This window comes from Poecilia reticulata, linkage group LG5, assembly GCF_000633615.1.
Source record: "Poecilia reticulata strain Guanapo linkage group LG5, Guppy_female_1.0+MT, whole genome shotgun sequence".
Taxonomy (NCBI): Eukaryota; Metazoa; Chordata; class Actinopteri; order Cyprinodontiformes; family Poeciliidae; genus Poecilia; species Poecilia reticulata.
In genome coordinates this window covers 5118190-5136093 of record NC_024335.1, presented here as the reverse complement: position 1 = coordinate 5136093, position 17904 = coordinate 5118190, and the positions used below count along the sequence as shown (strand labels likewise).

Sequence of the window (17904 nt, the reverse complement as noted above, 5' to 3'; positions counted from 1 at the left end):
TATATATATAAAACACACAACTTTGTCGCGTTTTTTATCCACTGCTCTGGTAGTTAAGAGTTGACACCTCTCTCATATTTACACTTTTAGAACAAGTTTTGCTTTGGACAGAGGAAACCAAAATTAAAAGTTTTAGGCAAGCATTCAATAGGGCTGGACAATAAATCAATGTTTGATAGACTATTTAATAATTTCACTGAACTTTTATCCAGAACCGCACAGCATTCTGGAGAGGTAGGCTGAAGAATTCTACCACTTTCGTTACCTAGCAACAACCAGGTGAGTTACTTGTGGTTACCTAGCAACAACCTATTGAGTAACTGGAGCAGCAGCAGTTTAAGATTTTGCCACTTTGCCTCATAACTGCTTAAAAATAGAAAAAATAATAGTGTGAAGTGAAAACTGTGGATAGAAGACGAAGTTTGTTAGTATTTCAAATATTTTAAACAAACCCCCCCCCAAATCATTAAGTATCAATTTCAACCAATGTTAAATGTGATAAGTTTTCAGACATATTGTCCAGCCCTGGCATTCAGAAGGCTAGGTGTGGCAGAAAACTAACACCATCTCTATAATGAAACATAGTGGTGGCAGCATCATGCTGTAGGGAGCCTTTTCTTGACAGCTGGTTAGATATTTATGGATGGAACTAAATACAGGGGAAACCTGGAAGAAAATCTGTGAAAGAGTTGAGCCTGGGGCGGAGGCCCGACATCCAGCGGCCGCTGAGGCCTTACCCCAGCCAGAAAGTATGCGCATCTGCTTCCACAAAGGAAGGAAGAAAGGCCGGAAACAACAGCCTCAGACTGAATTACGGCTCACTTTCTGATTTCTGTCCTGCATGGATGTTCATTAACCTCTCATGCCCTGGAAAGCTCTTTATCTTCGCAATGAAAAGTCCATTTAAACCACTCCAGCAGTTTCCAAGCTGCCATTTCCTTTGGCATAAACAAAAAAAATATTATCTACCAGAAATCTGAGCCGCATAGTTCACAGGGGAGAGGAGAGATCCGATCACCTGATGGATTTACTGCCCCGCTGCCATCCGGTAGGCTCCGGCACTGTGACCTGAGATCATGCCTTCAGGCTGAGAAAAAAAAAAGGACGAGTGGAGGCAGATCATCAGGGAAATCCCGTCTCGTTCTTCCGGATGCAAAGACTATGTGATTATAGGCTAGTCACAACAAATGCTTCCTTTTGGTTGAAAAGGGGCCGGACTGACAGGGACAAGCTTATTGTTTGCTTTTTGATCGCTCATTCCTTCCTCTGTTTGTCTCTTTCATTTGTCACGCTGAAATGAACACGCCCTTCTTCTCTCACACAGAATGCAAACCAGGCTACTTCAAGCCGTCTGCATCCAACGAGATTTGTCAAGTGTGTCCGGATAACACCAAGTCGTCTTCAGCCGGTGCGACCGAGTGTGTCTGCGAGGACGGCTTCTTCAGATCCCCGTCTGATCCTCTGACAGCAGCTTGCTCTGGTGAGTAACCCCGCTCGCTTCCAGCTCCACCTGGACTCACTGCTGGGTCTGTTTTTAGAGGACTTTTCTGACTGACTTACTTCCTGGTTCAGCTCCGCCCAGCGCCCCACGCGACCTCACTTCCACCACGCTGTCGGGAGATGGCCGCCTGCTGCTGTCCTGGAGCCCACCCCTGGAGACCGGAGGCCGCAGCGACCTGACCTACAGCGTGGCGTGTGAGATCTGCGACGAGTCCCAGTGCGTCGCCTGTGGCGAGAAGATCCGCTTTGAGACCGGTCCGACAGAACTGAAGGAGCCCGGAGTTGTTGTTAGTGACCTGGATTCTCATCACAACTACACGTTCAATGTGGAGGCTCACAGCGGGGTGTCGCAGTACGGCTCAGAGAGGGCCACTGCAAGCATCACCACTACTCTGGACTATACAAGTGAGATTTGTGGTCCTCATTTTCTCTAAACATTCATCGATCATAAGCGTAAGCTTACAGTGCCACCATGATAAAAAATTTATAAAAAGGCCTTAAAATTAATTAATCTCAAGATTTCAGAAGTATAAAACATTTAAATAATCATTTATATCTCTAACAATTCCTTTAAATGAATGTACTTAAAGGAGTTTGTGAAAATGAATGATTTACATATTTTAGTTTCACTATTGTTGAGGGACTTTTGACCAATAATCCGTAACTTCCTAGAAAATATAGAGGCCGTTTTATCAAAATGGAAAAGATATTTGATCATAGTTTCTCACTTAAGATTTTTTTGTTGTAATTTTCTGACTTCGGCCTTGTATGCATCTCTTTTATATAACAAATAAATGAATCACAAATGCTTTACAATAAAATATAAAATACATAAATATGAAATGTTCAGTATTACCTTATTTGTGTCAGCTTAGGAAAATTTTCCTTGCACAAAATTAAAAAATAGAAACACAGAGGCAAAACAGAGTTTGTGAAATATCATTAAAATATCAACATAAAACAAATCGACTAAATGTCAGACATCACATAACGTATAAAGTTTATCTGAATAATGCTGCCTGAGTTCAATCAAAATCAAAATCAAAATAAATCTAAAAAAAAAGAAACAATAAAACAAAATAAACACTAGGTGTTAAAATTAGATCTAAATAAAAGCCTGTTTTTAAAGAGCAGCCCTTTGTGTCATGTCATATTTAAGGGATTAGTCATGGATTACTTACAACAATGCCTGGATAAATGTACAAAACTACAATTTAAATATGTCTGTTCCTTTTTTTTTAACAGGAATTGGAAATTGGGTCAATAATTGTGAATTCACTAGTGAATTTCTTAACATATATTTATTATTATATATTATATAAAGAAAAAAACAACTTTTTTTTCCCTTACATATAGAAAAAGATATAATTAGCTGCTTATTAATACAATTAATTTACTTACAGAGTAAGCGTAACCAAATTAAAAGGTGATTTTTCCACTGAATATGTCAGTGTGCTGCTGCATTTTAAGCTTTTTTCACACATCCGTGTGGCTCTGTGTGATACAACTAAAGCATTCAGATAAGAGTCACTTATTGAGTTACCGTGAGCTCGGGTTCCGACCAGCTTAAGAGAGCAAAAAGCTGTTTTTGTACAACGTTTCAATTAAAGGCTTCTACAAAAGATGGACTTACTACACAGGGAGGAATTTGGTCTGACCCGCTGAAACCCAGAGGCTTTCATTTCCAAACACTATGATTAGTCACTAACCATTATTTTGCGCTCTGTCTCTCGCCGACCGTCAGATCCCCCCAAGGTGACGTCGATCCATCTGGATGACCGTGGTCCCACCAGTCTGTCTCTGTCCTGGACTCTGTCTCGCAGACCTCCAGCCCACATCAGTCACCACTATGAGCTTATGTACCGCAAAAAAGTAAGACGGAGAGCTTTTCTCTTCCCACGCAAAACGTATGAAGCGCCATCATAGCTGGCTTTTAATGTAGATTAGCATTTGGATAAATCTTTCTAACACAATTTTAAATTCTCTTCGCAGGATACAGAAGGAGAGAGCGATGTGACCACCTACACAGTCCTCATCCTGGACAAAAACTCTGTCCTGATAAACGACCTCACCCCAGATACGACCTACGTGTTCAGAGTTCTGGTCAAACTGAGTCCTGAAGCCACGCCTGGCAGCTACAGCAAAGACCAAGCGTTTCATACGTCAGCCTTAGGTACAATCATCCATAAAAGCTGCCAAACCCAACGCGCATCAGAATAACATGCCCTGTAAATGTGTGTGTTTTGCAAAATGACAATGATTGTGTGTGATTTGTGCAGCTGAATCTCAGACACAAAACAAGCCCACGTTGGTGATGGGAGCCGTGGTCGGAGTGGCCGTCATCCTGCTTATTGTCGTGGGCGTCCTGCTGCTGCGAAGACGGTATGTTTCAACAGACTCCAAAGCCACATTCGACATGTGTGTGTCATTGAGATAAATATTGTGTACCATTTACAAACCTGTCAGCTCTATTATTATCAGCCTCAAAACAAAGGAGGGGTTGTAGTAATAGTTAGGACCGCGGTGGAATAAATCCTTTGTCTGATTCAGGCGAGGCTGACCTGCAATTATTAAAAGCCGGCATCTATTCTGCTTAGTCCCGCGTTGATTGGTCTTGTTTTTCCTCTCAGGAGACTGAGCTCCCGGGGCAGAGGAGGACCTGAGGATCCCTACTTCTCTACAGGTCAGCAAACCGGGAAAGCAGTCGAACGATAATTAAATGTTTCTTTTCAACTTATTTATGATTGTTTTGTTTTCTTCCTCAGACCAGCTTAAGCCACTGAAGGCGTACGTCGACCCTCATACGTACGAGGACCCCAACATCGCCATCCAAAAGTTTGTCAAAGAAATTGACCCAAATATTATCAGGAAGGAAAAAGTCATCGGTGTCGGTAAATGTTCATAAGTTTAATTTGAGATGCAGTGATTGGAGGTTTAGTGGCTGATTTTCACCAAAATTGTATTGTATTTAGTTATTCAGAATTTCAAAATGCTTTATTTCTGTTTCATTTTGATAGCAAGATCAAAGAGTTATTTAACGACATTTCTTTAATCCATTTTGAAACGTTTCCTTTCATCGTCTGTGCTCATCAGGTGAGTTTGGCGAAGTGTTTCGGGGCGTGATGAAGGTCCCCAGGAAAGGAGATTTGGCCGTAGCCATCAAGACGCTGAAGCCCGGCTACTCAGAGAAACAGAGGCAGGACTTCCTTAGCGAAGCTAGCATCATGGGCCAGTTCTCGCACCCGAACATCATCCGGCTCGAAGGCGTCGTCACCAAATGTAAGTGTGAAGCTTAAATCAGACCTTTTGTATTAACTGGATGGATGTGTAAAGTTTAATTTGAATTATAATGATTTTTTTATTTTATTTATTTCTTCTCAGTCAAACATGCCATGATAGTGACAGAATACATGGAGAATGGAGCTCTTGATACATATCTGAAGGTAGGTGCCTAAAATTCGTTAAACTTTGTGAAAATTGAGAAAATTAATTTATCATTTCTTTAGCATTTTTATATGCTTATATAAAGAACAGAAACAACAAATATGTTTTTTTAGGAACACGATACAGAGATTCCTCCATACCAGCTTTTGGGAATGCTGCGGGGAATAGCTGCTGGTATGAAATACCTTTCTGACATGAACTACGTCCACCGGGACTTGGCGGCGAGGAACGTCCTGGTCAACAGCAGCCTGGAGTGCAAAGTGTCTGACTTCGGTCTTTCTCGTGTCTTGGAGGACGATGCCGAGGGAACCTACACGACCAGAGTGAGTCCAGCTTTTTATTTCACCGTCTTTAAAGCTGAAAAAATAAAGTGTCAGCTAGTACTCCCAGTACCAGATGCAGAAATACACCACTATTTGAGAAACAACCAGTCAGAGTCAGGAGGAGGGTCTTAACGCTGTCAATCACTCTTGCGCTCACTCCATCCTGCTTGCACTTGGCTGGTTCACCACAACATAGCCATGAATGCTAAGGCTAGTTAGCATGGCCACCGACGACGGTGGATAAATGGTTTTCCTGTAAAGTTGAGCTGTTTCTCCGCCATTAGCACATTTAGCATTACGTGATGCTAAATGTGCTAGCATAATTGACAGCGTTAAGACACTCCTCCTAGCTCTGATTGGTTGTTTTTGACTGGGGGCTGCTAAGATAGATAATCTTTTCACAGATTTTCTATCTCATGCTGTACTGCCACAACATGTTCAACAAATATGGAAAAACATATTTTTGTAAAAGTTACCTGCTGCAGCTTTAAGTCAGAATTAGAAACTCCAACTCTTGCTGGGTTCAGTCTCTGTCCACTGCACATTTGTTAATTGTGTTTCCACTCGTAAGCGTTTGGTCCCTCACCGCCTCATATTTCCTCTCCTGTCACACGTTAAGCTTGGTTTGTTGATGTTTCTCTTGTGTCAGGGAGGTAAAATCCCAATCCGCTGGACCGCTCCAGAGGCCATTGAATACAGGAAGTTCACCTCGGCCAGCGACGTGTGGAGCTTCGGGATAGTCATGTGGGAAGTCATGGCATTCGGAGAACGGCCCTACTGGGACATGAGCAACCATGAGGTATGTTTCATCTGTCATGACCCTTATGGCTGCGATGACTGATTGTTTTGGCCTGTGTTTGGAATGTGGTGATTGAAAGCAACCTTACGGCCAAGCGTGCGGTTTCTCACCATTTTTCATCAAATCTTAATGTCAGTGTAGGTGCGCAGCAGTTTGTTGGACTGCTGCCTGTTCAAACTGGCTGTAGGTCATAAATCTACCTTAAATTCAAGAGCTGCCTTAACTCGGCCCCCCTCTCCTCCTCAGGTCATGAAGGCCATCAACGAGGCGTTCAGGCTTCCTGCGCCGATGGACTGCCCGTCTGCTATCTACCAGCTCATGCTTCAGTGCTGGCAGCACGACCGTTCCAAGAGACCTCGGTTCTCAGACATCGTCAACATTTTGGACAAACTTCTGCAGAGTCCAGAGTCTTTGAAAACCATCGCTGACTTTGACCCACGGTAAGGACAAAATGTTTGTTTCTTAGAGAAAGACACACGAGATAAATGATATATTGCTTATGATGTTGAGGACATGTGCTTATGCTAACATTTCATCTTTTTCATTTTTTAAACTGTTTTTACTGCAAACATATGTCGTGTTAATAGCTCCTGTATACCTAATTTTACCTAACTTTTATATTCAAAATTGTGTTAAGACTGAAGTAATGATTATTTTTAGGTGGTTATTATGACAATTAATCTATTAAACTGATAAAATAAAAGAGCACATTCTGCAGATTTTTTATTTTGCCTCTTAAACTTTTTCATACAATATTAGAAATTCATTAAAAGATGCAAATAAACAATTAATTCAATTCATTTTTTAAAATAAAATGCAATAATATAAGATTTCCTTAGCGAATTTGAATTGGATGAAGTGGAAATTAGTCAGGAGTTTTGGGTGAAACATATTTACAGACAAAGAAGTTTTTATCTGAAATGCAAAATGTGAATTTTTATTTTTTTAAAGCAAATAGATAGCCATTAATTGATTACTAAATTAGTTGATGATTATTTCAATAATCGATTCAGCATGATTAATTGTTAATTGTTTCAGTCCTAAATATATTTACTTGACCGCATCATATATCATATATATATATATATACATATATATTTTTTTCTTTTAATAATTATAGTTATGAATATTATTATAAAGTTTGTGAGAAAGTTTACAGAGAGGGAGTTTAATAGATGACGGTGTATTTTCATCATTAGTTGCACAGAAATGTGCACGTCATGCTTGTGAATCCTGATTTCCTGTGGTTCCCTGCAGCGTGTCCATCCGCCTGCCCAGCACCAGCGGCTGTGACAACACCATGTTCAGATCGGTGGCCGAGTGGCTCGAGTCCATCAAGATGAGCCAGTACAACGAAAGCTTTGCTCGAGCGGGGATAACCACCATGGACCATGTGCTCGCCTTGAGGCCTGAGTAAGCTCTGCGCTGATTCGTCTCTCGGCATGCTGCATTTTTATCTTAGGAATTATAAAAACTTGGTGTGCTAATTTAATTTACGTCATAAACTGCCACAATTATGTGTGGACAGTTTAAACAGTTCTTGCCCGGCTTTAACTTTTAAAGTACAATATTCAAGGAAATGTAGACTGTTACACACCCTACTTGTCTGTGCAAATTAAACTTTCTGGTGCTCTGGGCTGTAATTACTCCACAGGAGCACATTTAGCTCTGGAATGTGACTTTTATATCTGCATACGTTACAGATTCCCACTTGTGTTCAGCTTTCTGACAGCGGCGTGTTGGTTTGCTTCTTTTCAGAGACATTAGGAACATTGGCGTTCGGCTGCCCGGCCACATGAAGAGGATAGCGTACAGCATCCTGGGTCTGAAAGACGAGACCAGCTCCCTCAGCGTGTTTGCAGTGTGATCTAAGCATTCCTTCAAATCAAAGTGCACTGACCGGCCATGCCATTTCACTCAGACCAGGAGGGGACTGAAGGGGGGGGAGTGAAACCAAACCACGCTGCAAGAAGTTTTTTTTTTCCTCGTCTTTATGTGACCCAACATTGGATGATTAAAGAGGAGCCACTAAGCCACTCAGAAAGGACTGAGAACTGAGCACATTTGTGTACCATATCATAACAGAGGAGAGTAATTTATATAAAAAAAGTCTCATATGTTGAACATATACGATTTCTATGATGTAGATTACAAAGTTGTATAAAAACATGCATAATGTGAGAGTGCTTGCACTTGTAGTAACTGACTGAAATATACCAAGCGCTCACCTTTTTCTATCCTGGATCCGTCAGCCTTTTTCCTCTTTTACTTTCTGTGATTTGTGACTTGTTTTTAAATTTGTAAATCTCATTTCACTCAGGGCAAAAATCACAGATTCTTATGTTTTGCAGTTCGTGTCTTCATCGCAAATCTTCATTTGTGTGTTTACATCATGTCTTAATACAACTGTTCATTTTTTATTTAATATTTATTGTATTTTATATTTATGTTATTTGTCATATAAAATAACAGATCTGGTGCAGGTGAGCCCAGCTGTTTTTTTTTCTTTTTTTTGTGTTGGAATAAAATGTTTGTCGCCTGTACTGGCTGGATACATTTCTTTCTTTTCATTATGTGTCTGTGTGAACTTAGCTCCCCTTTATCTTGACAACCCTAAATAAAATCCATTGGCTTCAGAAGTCAGATAATTAGCAAACAGGGTTCACATGGGTAATTTAGTCTCTTCGTAAACACAGCAGCTATGCAGTTCTGTGAAAACTCATGTGATTGAAAGGAGAAAAACTGTAACACTGCATTTGACTGTAGAACAGAGGTGGCAGCATCATGCTGCTTGGATGCATTCTTTTAGGCAGGAAGAGGGAAGCTGGTCAGACTTGATGTGACAATAGATGTATCTTAATACATGGTTAAACCTGAAAGGAAACCAGTTAAACAACTGGAGTGAATACAGATAACAACTGCAAAATAAAATGTGAAAAGGTTTAAGGGTCAGGGCGAGTACTGTAGCAAGCCACTGTGTTATGCTTCATGCATGTCAGTTATGATATGTGTTACATATGAATAAAACATCTTCAACGGCTGTGAATAAGACCTTTAAAGGTCAGCTCACAGATTGTTTTACTTTCTAATTAGCTGTTCTGCCTCACAGACCTCGTCCTTTGCTGGCTGTCAAGAAGTTTGACTTTGCAAGGCGGAGCAGAATCTCACACCATTTGTGCTCCATTTCACATCTGTTACTCAGCCAAGTTAAAATGGTCCGACTCGGCTTAATGCTCGCTGGAGATGACGTTGCTGATGCACGGCTAATATGAGACACTCCTTCCTATGCATTCCTATGTGGATTTAATCTTAACTTTTTGTCTGTTTTGACTTTTTTTTTTTTTAATATAATGTTTGTAACAATTTTAGCATAAAGTCCTTTACAGAAACATCTCCACACCTTTTTTTCCACACTCGTACACAAATAATGACACACTGCCAGGCTAGGGTGCGGCTAAAAATGCTAAACCCTCCAAACAGGAGTCCAACAACAGCTCTGACACATTAAACGTCCGATATCTGTGTCATATTCCAGCAGAGATCGAGCATCCACACCCATTCCACAGGCACCCACAGTCTATTATGGGAGCCTCATATGTGCTGACAACTGTAACAAAAGGGAGGTAAATTACAAGCCTGGAGACAGAAACAAATAGGCTTCTGAAGATTCATGACCTGTGTAAAAAAAAAAGTTTTTTCCACTTTGAAAGATTTGAGTATGTCCACATCCTACAGGAAATGTGGCTAATTAGCAGCATTTTCCAGTTCGCCCTGTGATGTGTGTTAGTTTATCTTAGAGGATATAATTCCACACAGTCAGACAGCATTACAAAGTATTTCTTAAACCTTTGTTAATATAAAACTAATCTAAGGGATTAGTTGCTTATTGTTTTAAGACAAAGGACTTCTGCAAAATGATTTCAGTCAGCTTTCTGCTGAAGAAATGGTAACAGAACAACATCCTGCAGGTTTTGACCTTTCCCCGTTTGAATTCCAATTATTTTTTCTGAAATGACAAGTTAAAACAGGTTTTCTTGCTCTTCTCGCGGTAATTTAATCACTAATCCTGGCATTCACTTTTTTTGTTTAGAAAACAAGTAAATATTTGTTCTGAAAGTTAAATGAATAGCATTCATTTAACAAACAAAATAAACATATTGATGACAAAATATTTTCCTGTGTGAGAGAGACAGGTGTAACACAAAAATCTAACGATTCCTCAAGGGATAATTATTGAGTTGCTTTGTAATATTTCTCCAGCACTAATATAAAAACGTCCATACCTTTCATGAAATGTTGTTTTCTAGCGACCCCACGTGGTGAATCATGAAATGTCTTTGTGTAACATTCAAAGGTGTCCGAAAATAGGAATCTTAACATCCAAAAGTTCCCAGACTAGAGAATGTTATGGTCTGTTTTTTAAATATATGAAATTCAGTTCCCTAATAGCAGTGATTAGAAACTAACCAATCTGATTTCAGCTTTGTTATCAGTTCAGCAACACATAAACTCTTTGAAACTGACGGAAATCTATAATCACATAACTTGTTGATGAAAAGAAAGAAATGTGGTATGATCTGAACTCAAGCTTATCACAATCTCTCATAATTAAGAGATTAATTAAGAAATATTACTTTTAAAAGTGGTAATGTTAAATCCGACAGACAACGAAGGCAACATTCCAAAACGGAAGTGACATAAACGGTTGTCAAGGGACAGATTTTAGTTTACGGAACTGCTAGCATTTTTGCTAAAATATATTTTTTTCCTCATTACCTTTACTTTCACTGTACTTTTGATTTTGGGGCATGTTTGTGTGAAGAATCGTTATTTTAATGCTGGATTCTATCAACTAAGCAAAACTTGGTATTTGTGTTTGGAACGAAACCGAAGAGTTTGTGATGCTAGCTGCATAAATAAGTTGCATATATGATGGCAAGAGTTCCTCCTGGAGCATTTATTGTCCCTGACTGGCATCGATGTAAGGATAGCAAAGAATACTTCAACAAAATTATACATAAGAAGAATCGGAAGAATTTTGGTAATTATTAACACATTAAGTTGAGTTTTAATTTTGTTATTTCCAGTATCAAGTCTTCTCGGTACTAGAAGTCAACTAAAACATTTATGTCCATTGATGGAAAAACTGGTTAATGAGCCAATACAAATTCTTCTATGACACCTAGACTCAAATGCATTTAAACTTTTTGAAATAAATATCAAATGTAAAGACGATTCTTATTTTTGAGATCTCAACACCACTTACTGACAGATTCTGTTTAAAAACATCCAACATAGCAAACAGGTTTTTTCTTCTTAAACCAGGCCTGTTGGAGTCTCCTGCCATGCCTCCACATGCAGCCGTGGATACACTTGATTATAAGATTTTCATTTCTGGTAAAAGTGGAGTTGGGAAAACAGCTCTCGCTGCGCGCCTTGCTGGTCTAAATATTCCTAATGTGCACCATGAAACTACAGGTAGGTTTGATTTGCAGCACTGATCCAATTATTTTTTTTCTTTTTCTTTTTTACAACTCTCTAAGAACACTTAGAGAGTTTTCTGCTTTTAAACTTTCCTTTTGATGCTGTTCAAGGGATTCAGACGACAGTGGTGTACTGGCCTGTGAAGCTGAGGGAAAATGGTAGAGTGCTTTTTTTCCGTCTGCAGTTGTGGGACTGTGGAGAGAATGCCTTACGCAGATTTGACCATTTGCTTCCGGTATGTATTGAATATGAAGCTATACGCAGTTGAGAAGAATTCCCGGGCATAAACAGAAAGAAAAAAAAAACACTTAATAGAGTTTGTGAGATCTTTAACACCGGATTTTTTTTCTTTCCTTTCCTCCAGTCCTGTAAGGAACAGGTGGACGCTGTCCTCTTCCTTTTCTCCTTCACTGACAGGGCATCCTTCCAAGATTTGTCAAATCAAATTCCTAAATGGACCGAGTCAACTGACTGTCTTGTCAAAGTGGTGGTTGGTACAAAGTATCCTTATGAAGAAATAATTTTTCACAGCAGTTTTTACTGCGCAGCTGTACATTTGTCTTTGCAAAGACAAATGCATAGTTCACGCAGCTGGCCAGAAGTGCACTGGAATTGGGAGTTTTTTTGGCAACTGTTTCAATTTCTGTAATTTTATATGACGGTCTACGTCCACTGGTCAACTTGACAATCAAAAAGACGCTCTACTAGCAGGCAGACGCCAAAAGATGCATGTTTTCCCTCAACGCTCGCTTCAGGTTTGATCTCTTCATGCACTGCGACGTAGCAGAGAGGGACGTCAGGAAGTTCCAGGAGACATGGAGGTTACCTGTGCTCCACTCAGGTGGGGAGGTCAGCGATGGGCTGGGTGACGTAGCCCCCATACTCAACTGCCTCGCCGAGAACCTGTGGCATCAGGACTGTGTTAGAGCTGGAGCAGCTGGTCGGGAACAGCAGCATGAGACAGGGACTCTACCTTAAAAATCCCTGATCAGTCATTTTGGTGGAGGACAGTCTAACGGGAACGACTGGTATCTCCTACCTTGTAGTGACGACAACAGGAGCAGCAACCTAATGGATATTTTGTGGTTAAAAAAAAGCTACAATTTCAAGGCAAAACTCCTTTTCATGCATTACATGAACAGGTTTTTCTGCTTTAGTTAGCTTTCAAAATCAAAATTGTTGCTATACCTGCTGCCTGTGCAGTTTTTCCAACCTCTGAACCTTTGAATACTTAGAATCAGCAGTCATTGGTCTCCAGCTCTCTTCCCAGTTAGACTGTAGCAGAAAATTCCTCATTGCAAATCTTTGTCAGTCTTGTCACGTTATGGGTTCAACAAGTTATAATTTGAGATGAAACTCTATCCATTATAGGCTTAAGTGATGAAGTCAGGCCTTAAATTAACACACTGCTGTAGATGCTTCAGGAGCCACACTGACACCTCATTTCAGTGTTTGAGTTTCTGTCTTGCCATTTCAATGACCCATCATGTCAAATTAAAAAATGGTTTAAGTAGAAAATAAATAGTACAGCAAAATATCTGATGTGCGTCACAGTGACATTTGACAAAATGCATCATCCGTTACTGGTTTTCATAACACATCGCACTGTGTGTTAATGTTTTCATGATGTGAATCACTGAAATGCCGTTGCTGATACATGCAATACAAATAAATTTGAGGAGTGGCCAAGCTCCAGTCCTGCAACCTGTAGATGCCGCTCTGCTCTAGCAGAGCATTAGCAGATCTCTGTAGAGCTTGACTGCATGCTAGCGAGTCAGTTTTGCCATTTAATTCACTTCGTCGGACACATCTAAAGTTACAGGACTTCGGCCCTCAAGGAATGCAGTTTGAGACCTCTGTATTACAGCATCAGGAGACCCAGAACGGAAATGCTGGCTTGTGTGAACCAGCATTTTTTGTTCACACGAACCGACATGACTAGTTTCCATGAACTGATGTTCAGATGAACCGTTTGAGTCACACAAACCAGAGGTTCTTCAGATTTAAAACCTGTTTTATCACAAGATTTTACCAAGTTATTAACACATTCAGAACCACCCAGCTCATAAAATTTTTTATTTATAAAATACATTAAAGTTAAACCCCAGTGAAATGGTGACACCTTTATACTCCCAACATTATGTTGAACATTTCTTTAAGAGTGTGCACTGGTGTGAAAGAAACAAGTCCAAAAAATAAAAAAGTCCCCCCCCTGAGCCCCCCAAAAAAACCAAGATGCATCCCACCCCCCATTTAAAAAATGATCCAAATCCAGCCATCACTTGTTAGAAAGTGCTTTTATCCATACTTCTTTCTCAAAGCTGCAATTAGAAAAAAAAAAAAAAAGTTTAATTCACCAGTTTAAACTTAATAAAAACATTAAAGTTTGCCCAATTTTACCTTTTACTTGCAATCAATATAATGGCAGTCGGCGGTCCCATCTGACTCTGAGACAAATTTAATATGAAAGAATCCACAGGAAGTCCCAGAATTTTATTCGCCAACACAGTCACATGTTCAGGGAAGATGGCATAATCCAGCACAGCGAAGCGTTCATACCTGGAAGTGGGAGTACAAAGGTTGGACTTAATCAGTTAAAGAACACTGCAAAATTCACTTCCTGAGCACAAACACCTCAGCCGTTTTTGTTCTTAAAGAGTTAAGTGTTGTACTTTTTTGAGGAGATGATCAAGAGGTCATTGAAGAGGTGGAGGTAGATCCTGACTGTCGATAGTTTTGACCCATAGGTCACCACAGTGTCCAGGGGTCCGTGGAGGACCAGGAAGCGTGTGCTTTTCACCAGAGGAACCAACTGGCAGGGATAAATTCAGAAATTTGTGTCATAAATGGGTGTCCGTTACAAATTCTGAAGAGAAATGTTGAAAGAAAAAAACAAAACACCTTAATGTCACCAAAGTCCATCAGCGTTTCCAGGCGGATCAGTTCCTCCAAGCGTTTCATCTTTTCCACTTTCTGGTCACACTCCAACACAATCTTTCTCAATGTAGGAAAGAACATTGCATGCTAGTGAGTCAGTTTTCTAATTTTAATGTGTTAAAATTAGAGAATGGAAGTATTCCTAAAGGCCACGTTTAACACCAAATCTCATTTCAATGAATCCAGGAGGAAATCAAACAATGCCCAGTTATAATTTTTTGGCTTGTTCATAAGTGGGCATTAGGAAGCTGCAGCCAATACATTATGCAGTTACTATGTTTACAGATAATTTCATGGTGGGATAAAATCTGAAAATTGCTTTGCGTTAACTTTTGAATCAACTCTGGACTCAAAGGGACAGGGGAAAAAAAAAAAAAAAAAAGTAATTCCTGCAACTCGGAGTAAACAGCCGTACCTCATGGATGCCTTTTATGGCCTTTGAGAGATTTGAAGCTGCTTCAGAGTCTGGCTCGGTCAATTTTAAGATGTTCTGAAATCAAAATTGAAAATTAAAGCAGTGTGCAAAGTCAGGCACTCATAACCAACCCATGTTACGTTTTACCTCCAGTAGAAGTTTCATACGCGTTATTCTCTGAAATGGGAGAATCAGGAATGATTTCAGTCCTTGTTTTTGACAGACCGGGTCCCTTTCAAGCTTCTTCAGAGCATACACAAAGTTTCTGTTTTGCTGCCTAAAGTAGGGAAAGATTAGCTTAGTTATGTGCAATGAAGTCCAACGTTCATAGTACATAAAATCAGTAAATATTTTGTGACATTTCAATTTCAGGCAATAGCTGTTTGGCATCAACTCACTGGAATAGCTTTAAACATTCAACATTTTATCTTAAGAGACCCAGTTTAGGTGCATCACAAATTAGAATCAACTGGTAACAAAACCCCAAAATTCAATTTGATAAAGTTTACAGTTTTGTTATGAGAATATTGACTGAACCTGCTGTAGTCACGCATTACTGGAAAGGTCAAACAGGAAGACACACAAACCGATCACAGCAGCCTTTAGTTTAGACTGTGAAGCAAAGTCCACTCAAGATGTAACAAGGAATGGATTGCAGGATATTGGATATTGCATGGATTTATCCAGGATATTGGTAAAAACTGTCCCACACCTTTTGTTAAGTCAGACCTCAACCAGAGACATCCTACCTGGAGTAATGAGAAAAGACTAAACTGCCCCTCAGTGGTCCAAAATTTCTGCATTTTTGTTTGCAATATTGAAAGTTAACTGAAAGATTATTTTTTAAGGCTTCATTTGCTGCAAGCCATTTTTCAACTTGATACTTGAGGTTTCACTGCGTAACGCAGCTATGAACTTGTTTTACTTTGATTTGAACTACAGAAATTCATCTCCAGTGCAATGATATTCCAATCAAGACATCTAAAAATACACAGTTTCTTTTAATTCTAATTAGAAACGTACAGTCTGACCTCTTATCAATTTTCCCCAGTAGACCATAAGGTACTGTCCATATCCAGTTCATCCAGTATCATTCATTTCAGAATGTGCTTACATCAGCTGGTTGACAAGCGACTCCTGGTACGTCATATTGGTCACATATGGGACGTAGTACTGCTTAAAGTTTCCACAGTGTTGCAGCACAATGTCACCAACTTGAAATATGATCAGGCTTTCTCCCAGTCGAGCTTCCAGATCCAGAAGGAATCTTTAAAAAGACACCAGTTCAAACTGGAAACAGTCATTCATACTGAAATTAAAGACATCCAGTCGCATCAGAGGAACTCACTTTGTATTTGCTTCCATCACACGTCGGATGTTGTAAAACAAAGTATGATGCTCCATTGTGGACATCGTCTTCTTCAGCACCTTCGATGCGTAGAAATGGTTGACGAGAACGCCGAGACTCTTCAAGTAAGACACTTCAGAGCCGATCAGCTCAAACATGGACTTGTAAAGCAATGAAAAGAAGTCAAATACCAAAGCAGCTGAGATCATTTTGTTCAACATTTTAAGCCACGTACCTCCTGAAGGCCAATCTCTTTGGGTGTCAAGATGTTGGGCAGACCAGAAGCTTTCACCTCTTCCAAGTCTTGCCAGAGTGTGCAAGAAGTCAACCTAATACTGGGTGGTTGAGTTGGGGATGGAGCCTCAAACTCCAAACGCTTTCCGAAGCTTAAGGTAGAAGCTCGTCCCTGGGAACAAGACTCAGTTGAGATCGAATCAGCAGACTGATGAGGGGATACTACTCCAAAGTGGCTGTGGCGTCTCAAAGCAGACCGCCGGCCGTGAAAAAAAGTTGGAGATGTAGGTGAGGTCGAGCCAGGGGTCAGAACAGGAGACTCGCCCTCTAAATGGTTGCTAGCCCTCAAATGTGAAAAGAGACCATAGAAGGACTCAGATTTGCCCAGGTCTGACAAAAGCCCATCTTTGAGTTTGTGAATCTCGTCTCCGATAGCCTGCAAGGAGTAGTCCTGATACAAAGGGACTGCAAAGAAAAAACAGAGTCCCAGGCGTTCAATCATTTTCTTCAGTAAAAACAAAAGATAAAGAATATTTATTTTAACTCACAAATACTGATGTACTTTGACTGGAATGTCACACTCTGAAATTCCTCATCTGAACTTGCTTCCCTGGGTTTATAAGAGGCCACATTAGTTAAACTATAACCCTGTTAAAACAAAGTACAGTTTTTACACCTCAGTCACCCTTCTTCCAGATTCTCCTCCTCAGGTAAAGATGAATCATCCTCTTGAGGTTCAGGGCAAGAGTGTTGGTCTAATGAAGGACTCAGCAAATCCCACGCCTGCTCACGTTTGGTGCGTTTCAGAGCTGAAGACAAATCTAGACGACTAAAAAGGAACAAAAGTCACAATCAAAACATCCTGTTTATTTTCGAGTCCACCTGTTTCACCTCACCTGTAATCCTCAGGAAGGTCTGTGTTGTCGCCACTTCCTCGAAGGTCATTTTCCAGATTAGAAAACCCGATATGAAGTTCATTGCCTTGCTCCAGATTGTCTGTAACGTCGTTTTTAAAGCCATACATGCCGTCTGCTCGGACATTAAAAGAAGCCATAAAGAATGAATCCGGGCCGAAAACCTCCCATATAACACTGTCTGAAGAAGCTCCAACACTCTGCTTAGATTATAACTATGGACGCAAACTACAGCAACAGATGCAGTCAAACTAAATATACTTTCGTCCAGTTTGAGCAGCAATCACAGGAACAGAAACCGGTGCGTCATCTCAGAAACGCCCAGCTGGACAGCAGCACTCCCTGACAGTCAGCCGGCGGTTGACCTGGGCGGAAAGGATGACGAGGGCGGGGTATTCCGTCTTCACGTGGTGCTAACTCTAAATATACCTAGTTCATTTCTATATAATGCAGTCATGTACTCACATTTATTCAAGTACACACAGTCCAATTCAATAAATATTATA

At 40.2% G+C, this 17904-nt stretch overlaps 3 protein-coding genes across 3 annotated transcripts in view; 2 read left to right on the top strand and 1 right to left on the bottom strand.

Moving 5' to 3' along the window:
- Nucleotides 1–8609, top strand: part of epha2a (eph receptor A2 a) — a 17901-nt gene extending 9292 nt beyond the window's left edge. Inside the window, exons 4-17 of the mRNA XM_008408688.1 lie at nucleotides 1325–1480; nucleotides 1573–1905; nucleotides 3245–3372; nucleotides 3493–3673; nucleotides 3780–3882; nucleotides 4131–4183; nucleotides 4266–4391; nucleotides 4594–4779; nucleotides 4882–4943; nucleotides 5058–5267; nucleotides 5917–6066; nucleotides 6313–6506; nucleotides 7324–7479; nucleotides 7825–8609. Coding sequence (XP_008406910.1) covers nucleotides 1325–1480; nucleotides 1573–1905; nucleotides 3245–3372; nucleotides 3493–3673; nucleotides 3780–3882; nucleotides 4131–4183; nucleotides 4266–4391; nucleotides 4594–4779; nucleotides 4882–4943; nucleotides 5058–5267; nucleotides 5917–6066; nucleotides 6313–6506; nucleotides 7324–7479; nucleotides 7825–7933 — 2147 coding nt within the window. The 3' untranslated portion in view covers nucleotides 7934–8609. The remainder of the gene's footprint in view (nucleotides 1–1324; nucleotides 1481–1572; nucleotides 1906–3244; nucleotides 3373–3492; nucleotides 3674–3779; nucleotides 3883–4130; nucleotides 4184–4265; nucleotides 4392–4593; nucleotides 4780–4881; nucleotides 4944–5057; nucleotides 5268–5916; nucleotides 6067–6312; nucleotides 6507–7323; nucleotides 7480–7824) is intronic.
- Nucleotides 8610–10779: 2170 nt separating this feature from the next.
- cplane2 (ciliogenesis and planar polarity effector 2) lies at nucleotides 10780–13087 on the top strand. The gene is made up of 5 exons (XM_008408689.1): nucleotides 10780–11107; nucleotides 11392–11544; nucleotides 11661–11785; nucleotides 11915–12051; nucleotides 12306–13087. Exons 1-5 carry the CDS (start codon nucleotides 10996–10998, stop codon nucleotides 12526–12528), a joined length of 750 nt encoding a protein of 249 aa, XP_008406911.1. The 5' UTR covers nucleotides 10780–10995; the 3' UTR covers nucleotides 12529–13087.
- Nucleotides 13088–13777: 690 nt separating this feature from the next.
- Nucleotides 13778–17752, bottom strand: LOC103464526 (rho guanine nucleotide exchange factor 19). Its single transcript, XM_008408690.2, has 12 exons — nucleotides 17381–17752; nucleotides 17170–17313; nucleotides 17033–17094; nucleotides 16486–16949; nucleotides 16251–16411; nucleotides 16017–16169; nucleotides 15050–15179; nucleotides 14903–14977; nucleotides 14452–14544; nucleotides 14223–14362; nucleotides 13951–14109; nucleotides 13778–13871 (listed from the first exon to the last, which is right to left on the bottom strand). Exons 1-12 carry the CDS (start codon nucleotides 17536–17538, stop codon nucleotides 13829–13831), a joined length of 1782 nt encoding a protein of 593 aa, XP_008406912.1. The 5' UTR covers nucleotides 17539–17752; the 3' UTR covers nucleotides 13778–13828.
- Between the last annotated feature and the right edge of the window lie 152 nt (nucleotides 17753–17904).

Bases quoted from the DNA above. Each gene is read 5' to 3' on its own strand.
- cplane2 (XM_008408689.1), top strand. From the start codon at position 10,996: ATGATGGCAAGAGTTCCTCCTGGAGCATTTATTGTCCCTGACTGGCAT. The intron at 11,108-11,391 runs GTAATTATTAAC...TTCTTAAACCAG, and splicing joins GAAGAATCGGAAGAATTTTG to GCCTGTTGGAGTCTCCTGCC. The intron at 11,545-11,660 runs GTAGGTTTGATT...ATGCTGTTCAAG, and splicing joins TGTGCACCATGAAACTACAG to GGATTCAGACGACAGTGGTG.
- LOC103464526 (XM_008408690.2), bottom strand. From the start codon at position 17,538: ATGGCTTCTTTTAATGTCCGAGCAGACGGCATGTATGGCTTTAAAAAC. The intron at 17,095-17,169 runs GTGACTGAGGTG...TTATAAACCCAG, and splicing joins GAGGAGAATCTGGAAGAAGG to GGAAGCAAGTTCAGATGAGG. The intron at 16,412-16,485 runs GTACGTGGCTTA...TTGCTTTACAAG, and splicing joins AAGAGATTGGCCTTCAGGAG to TCCATGTTTGAGCTGATCGG.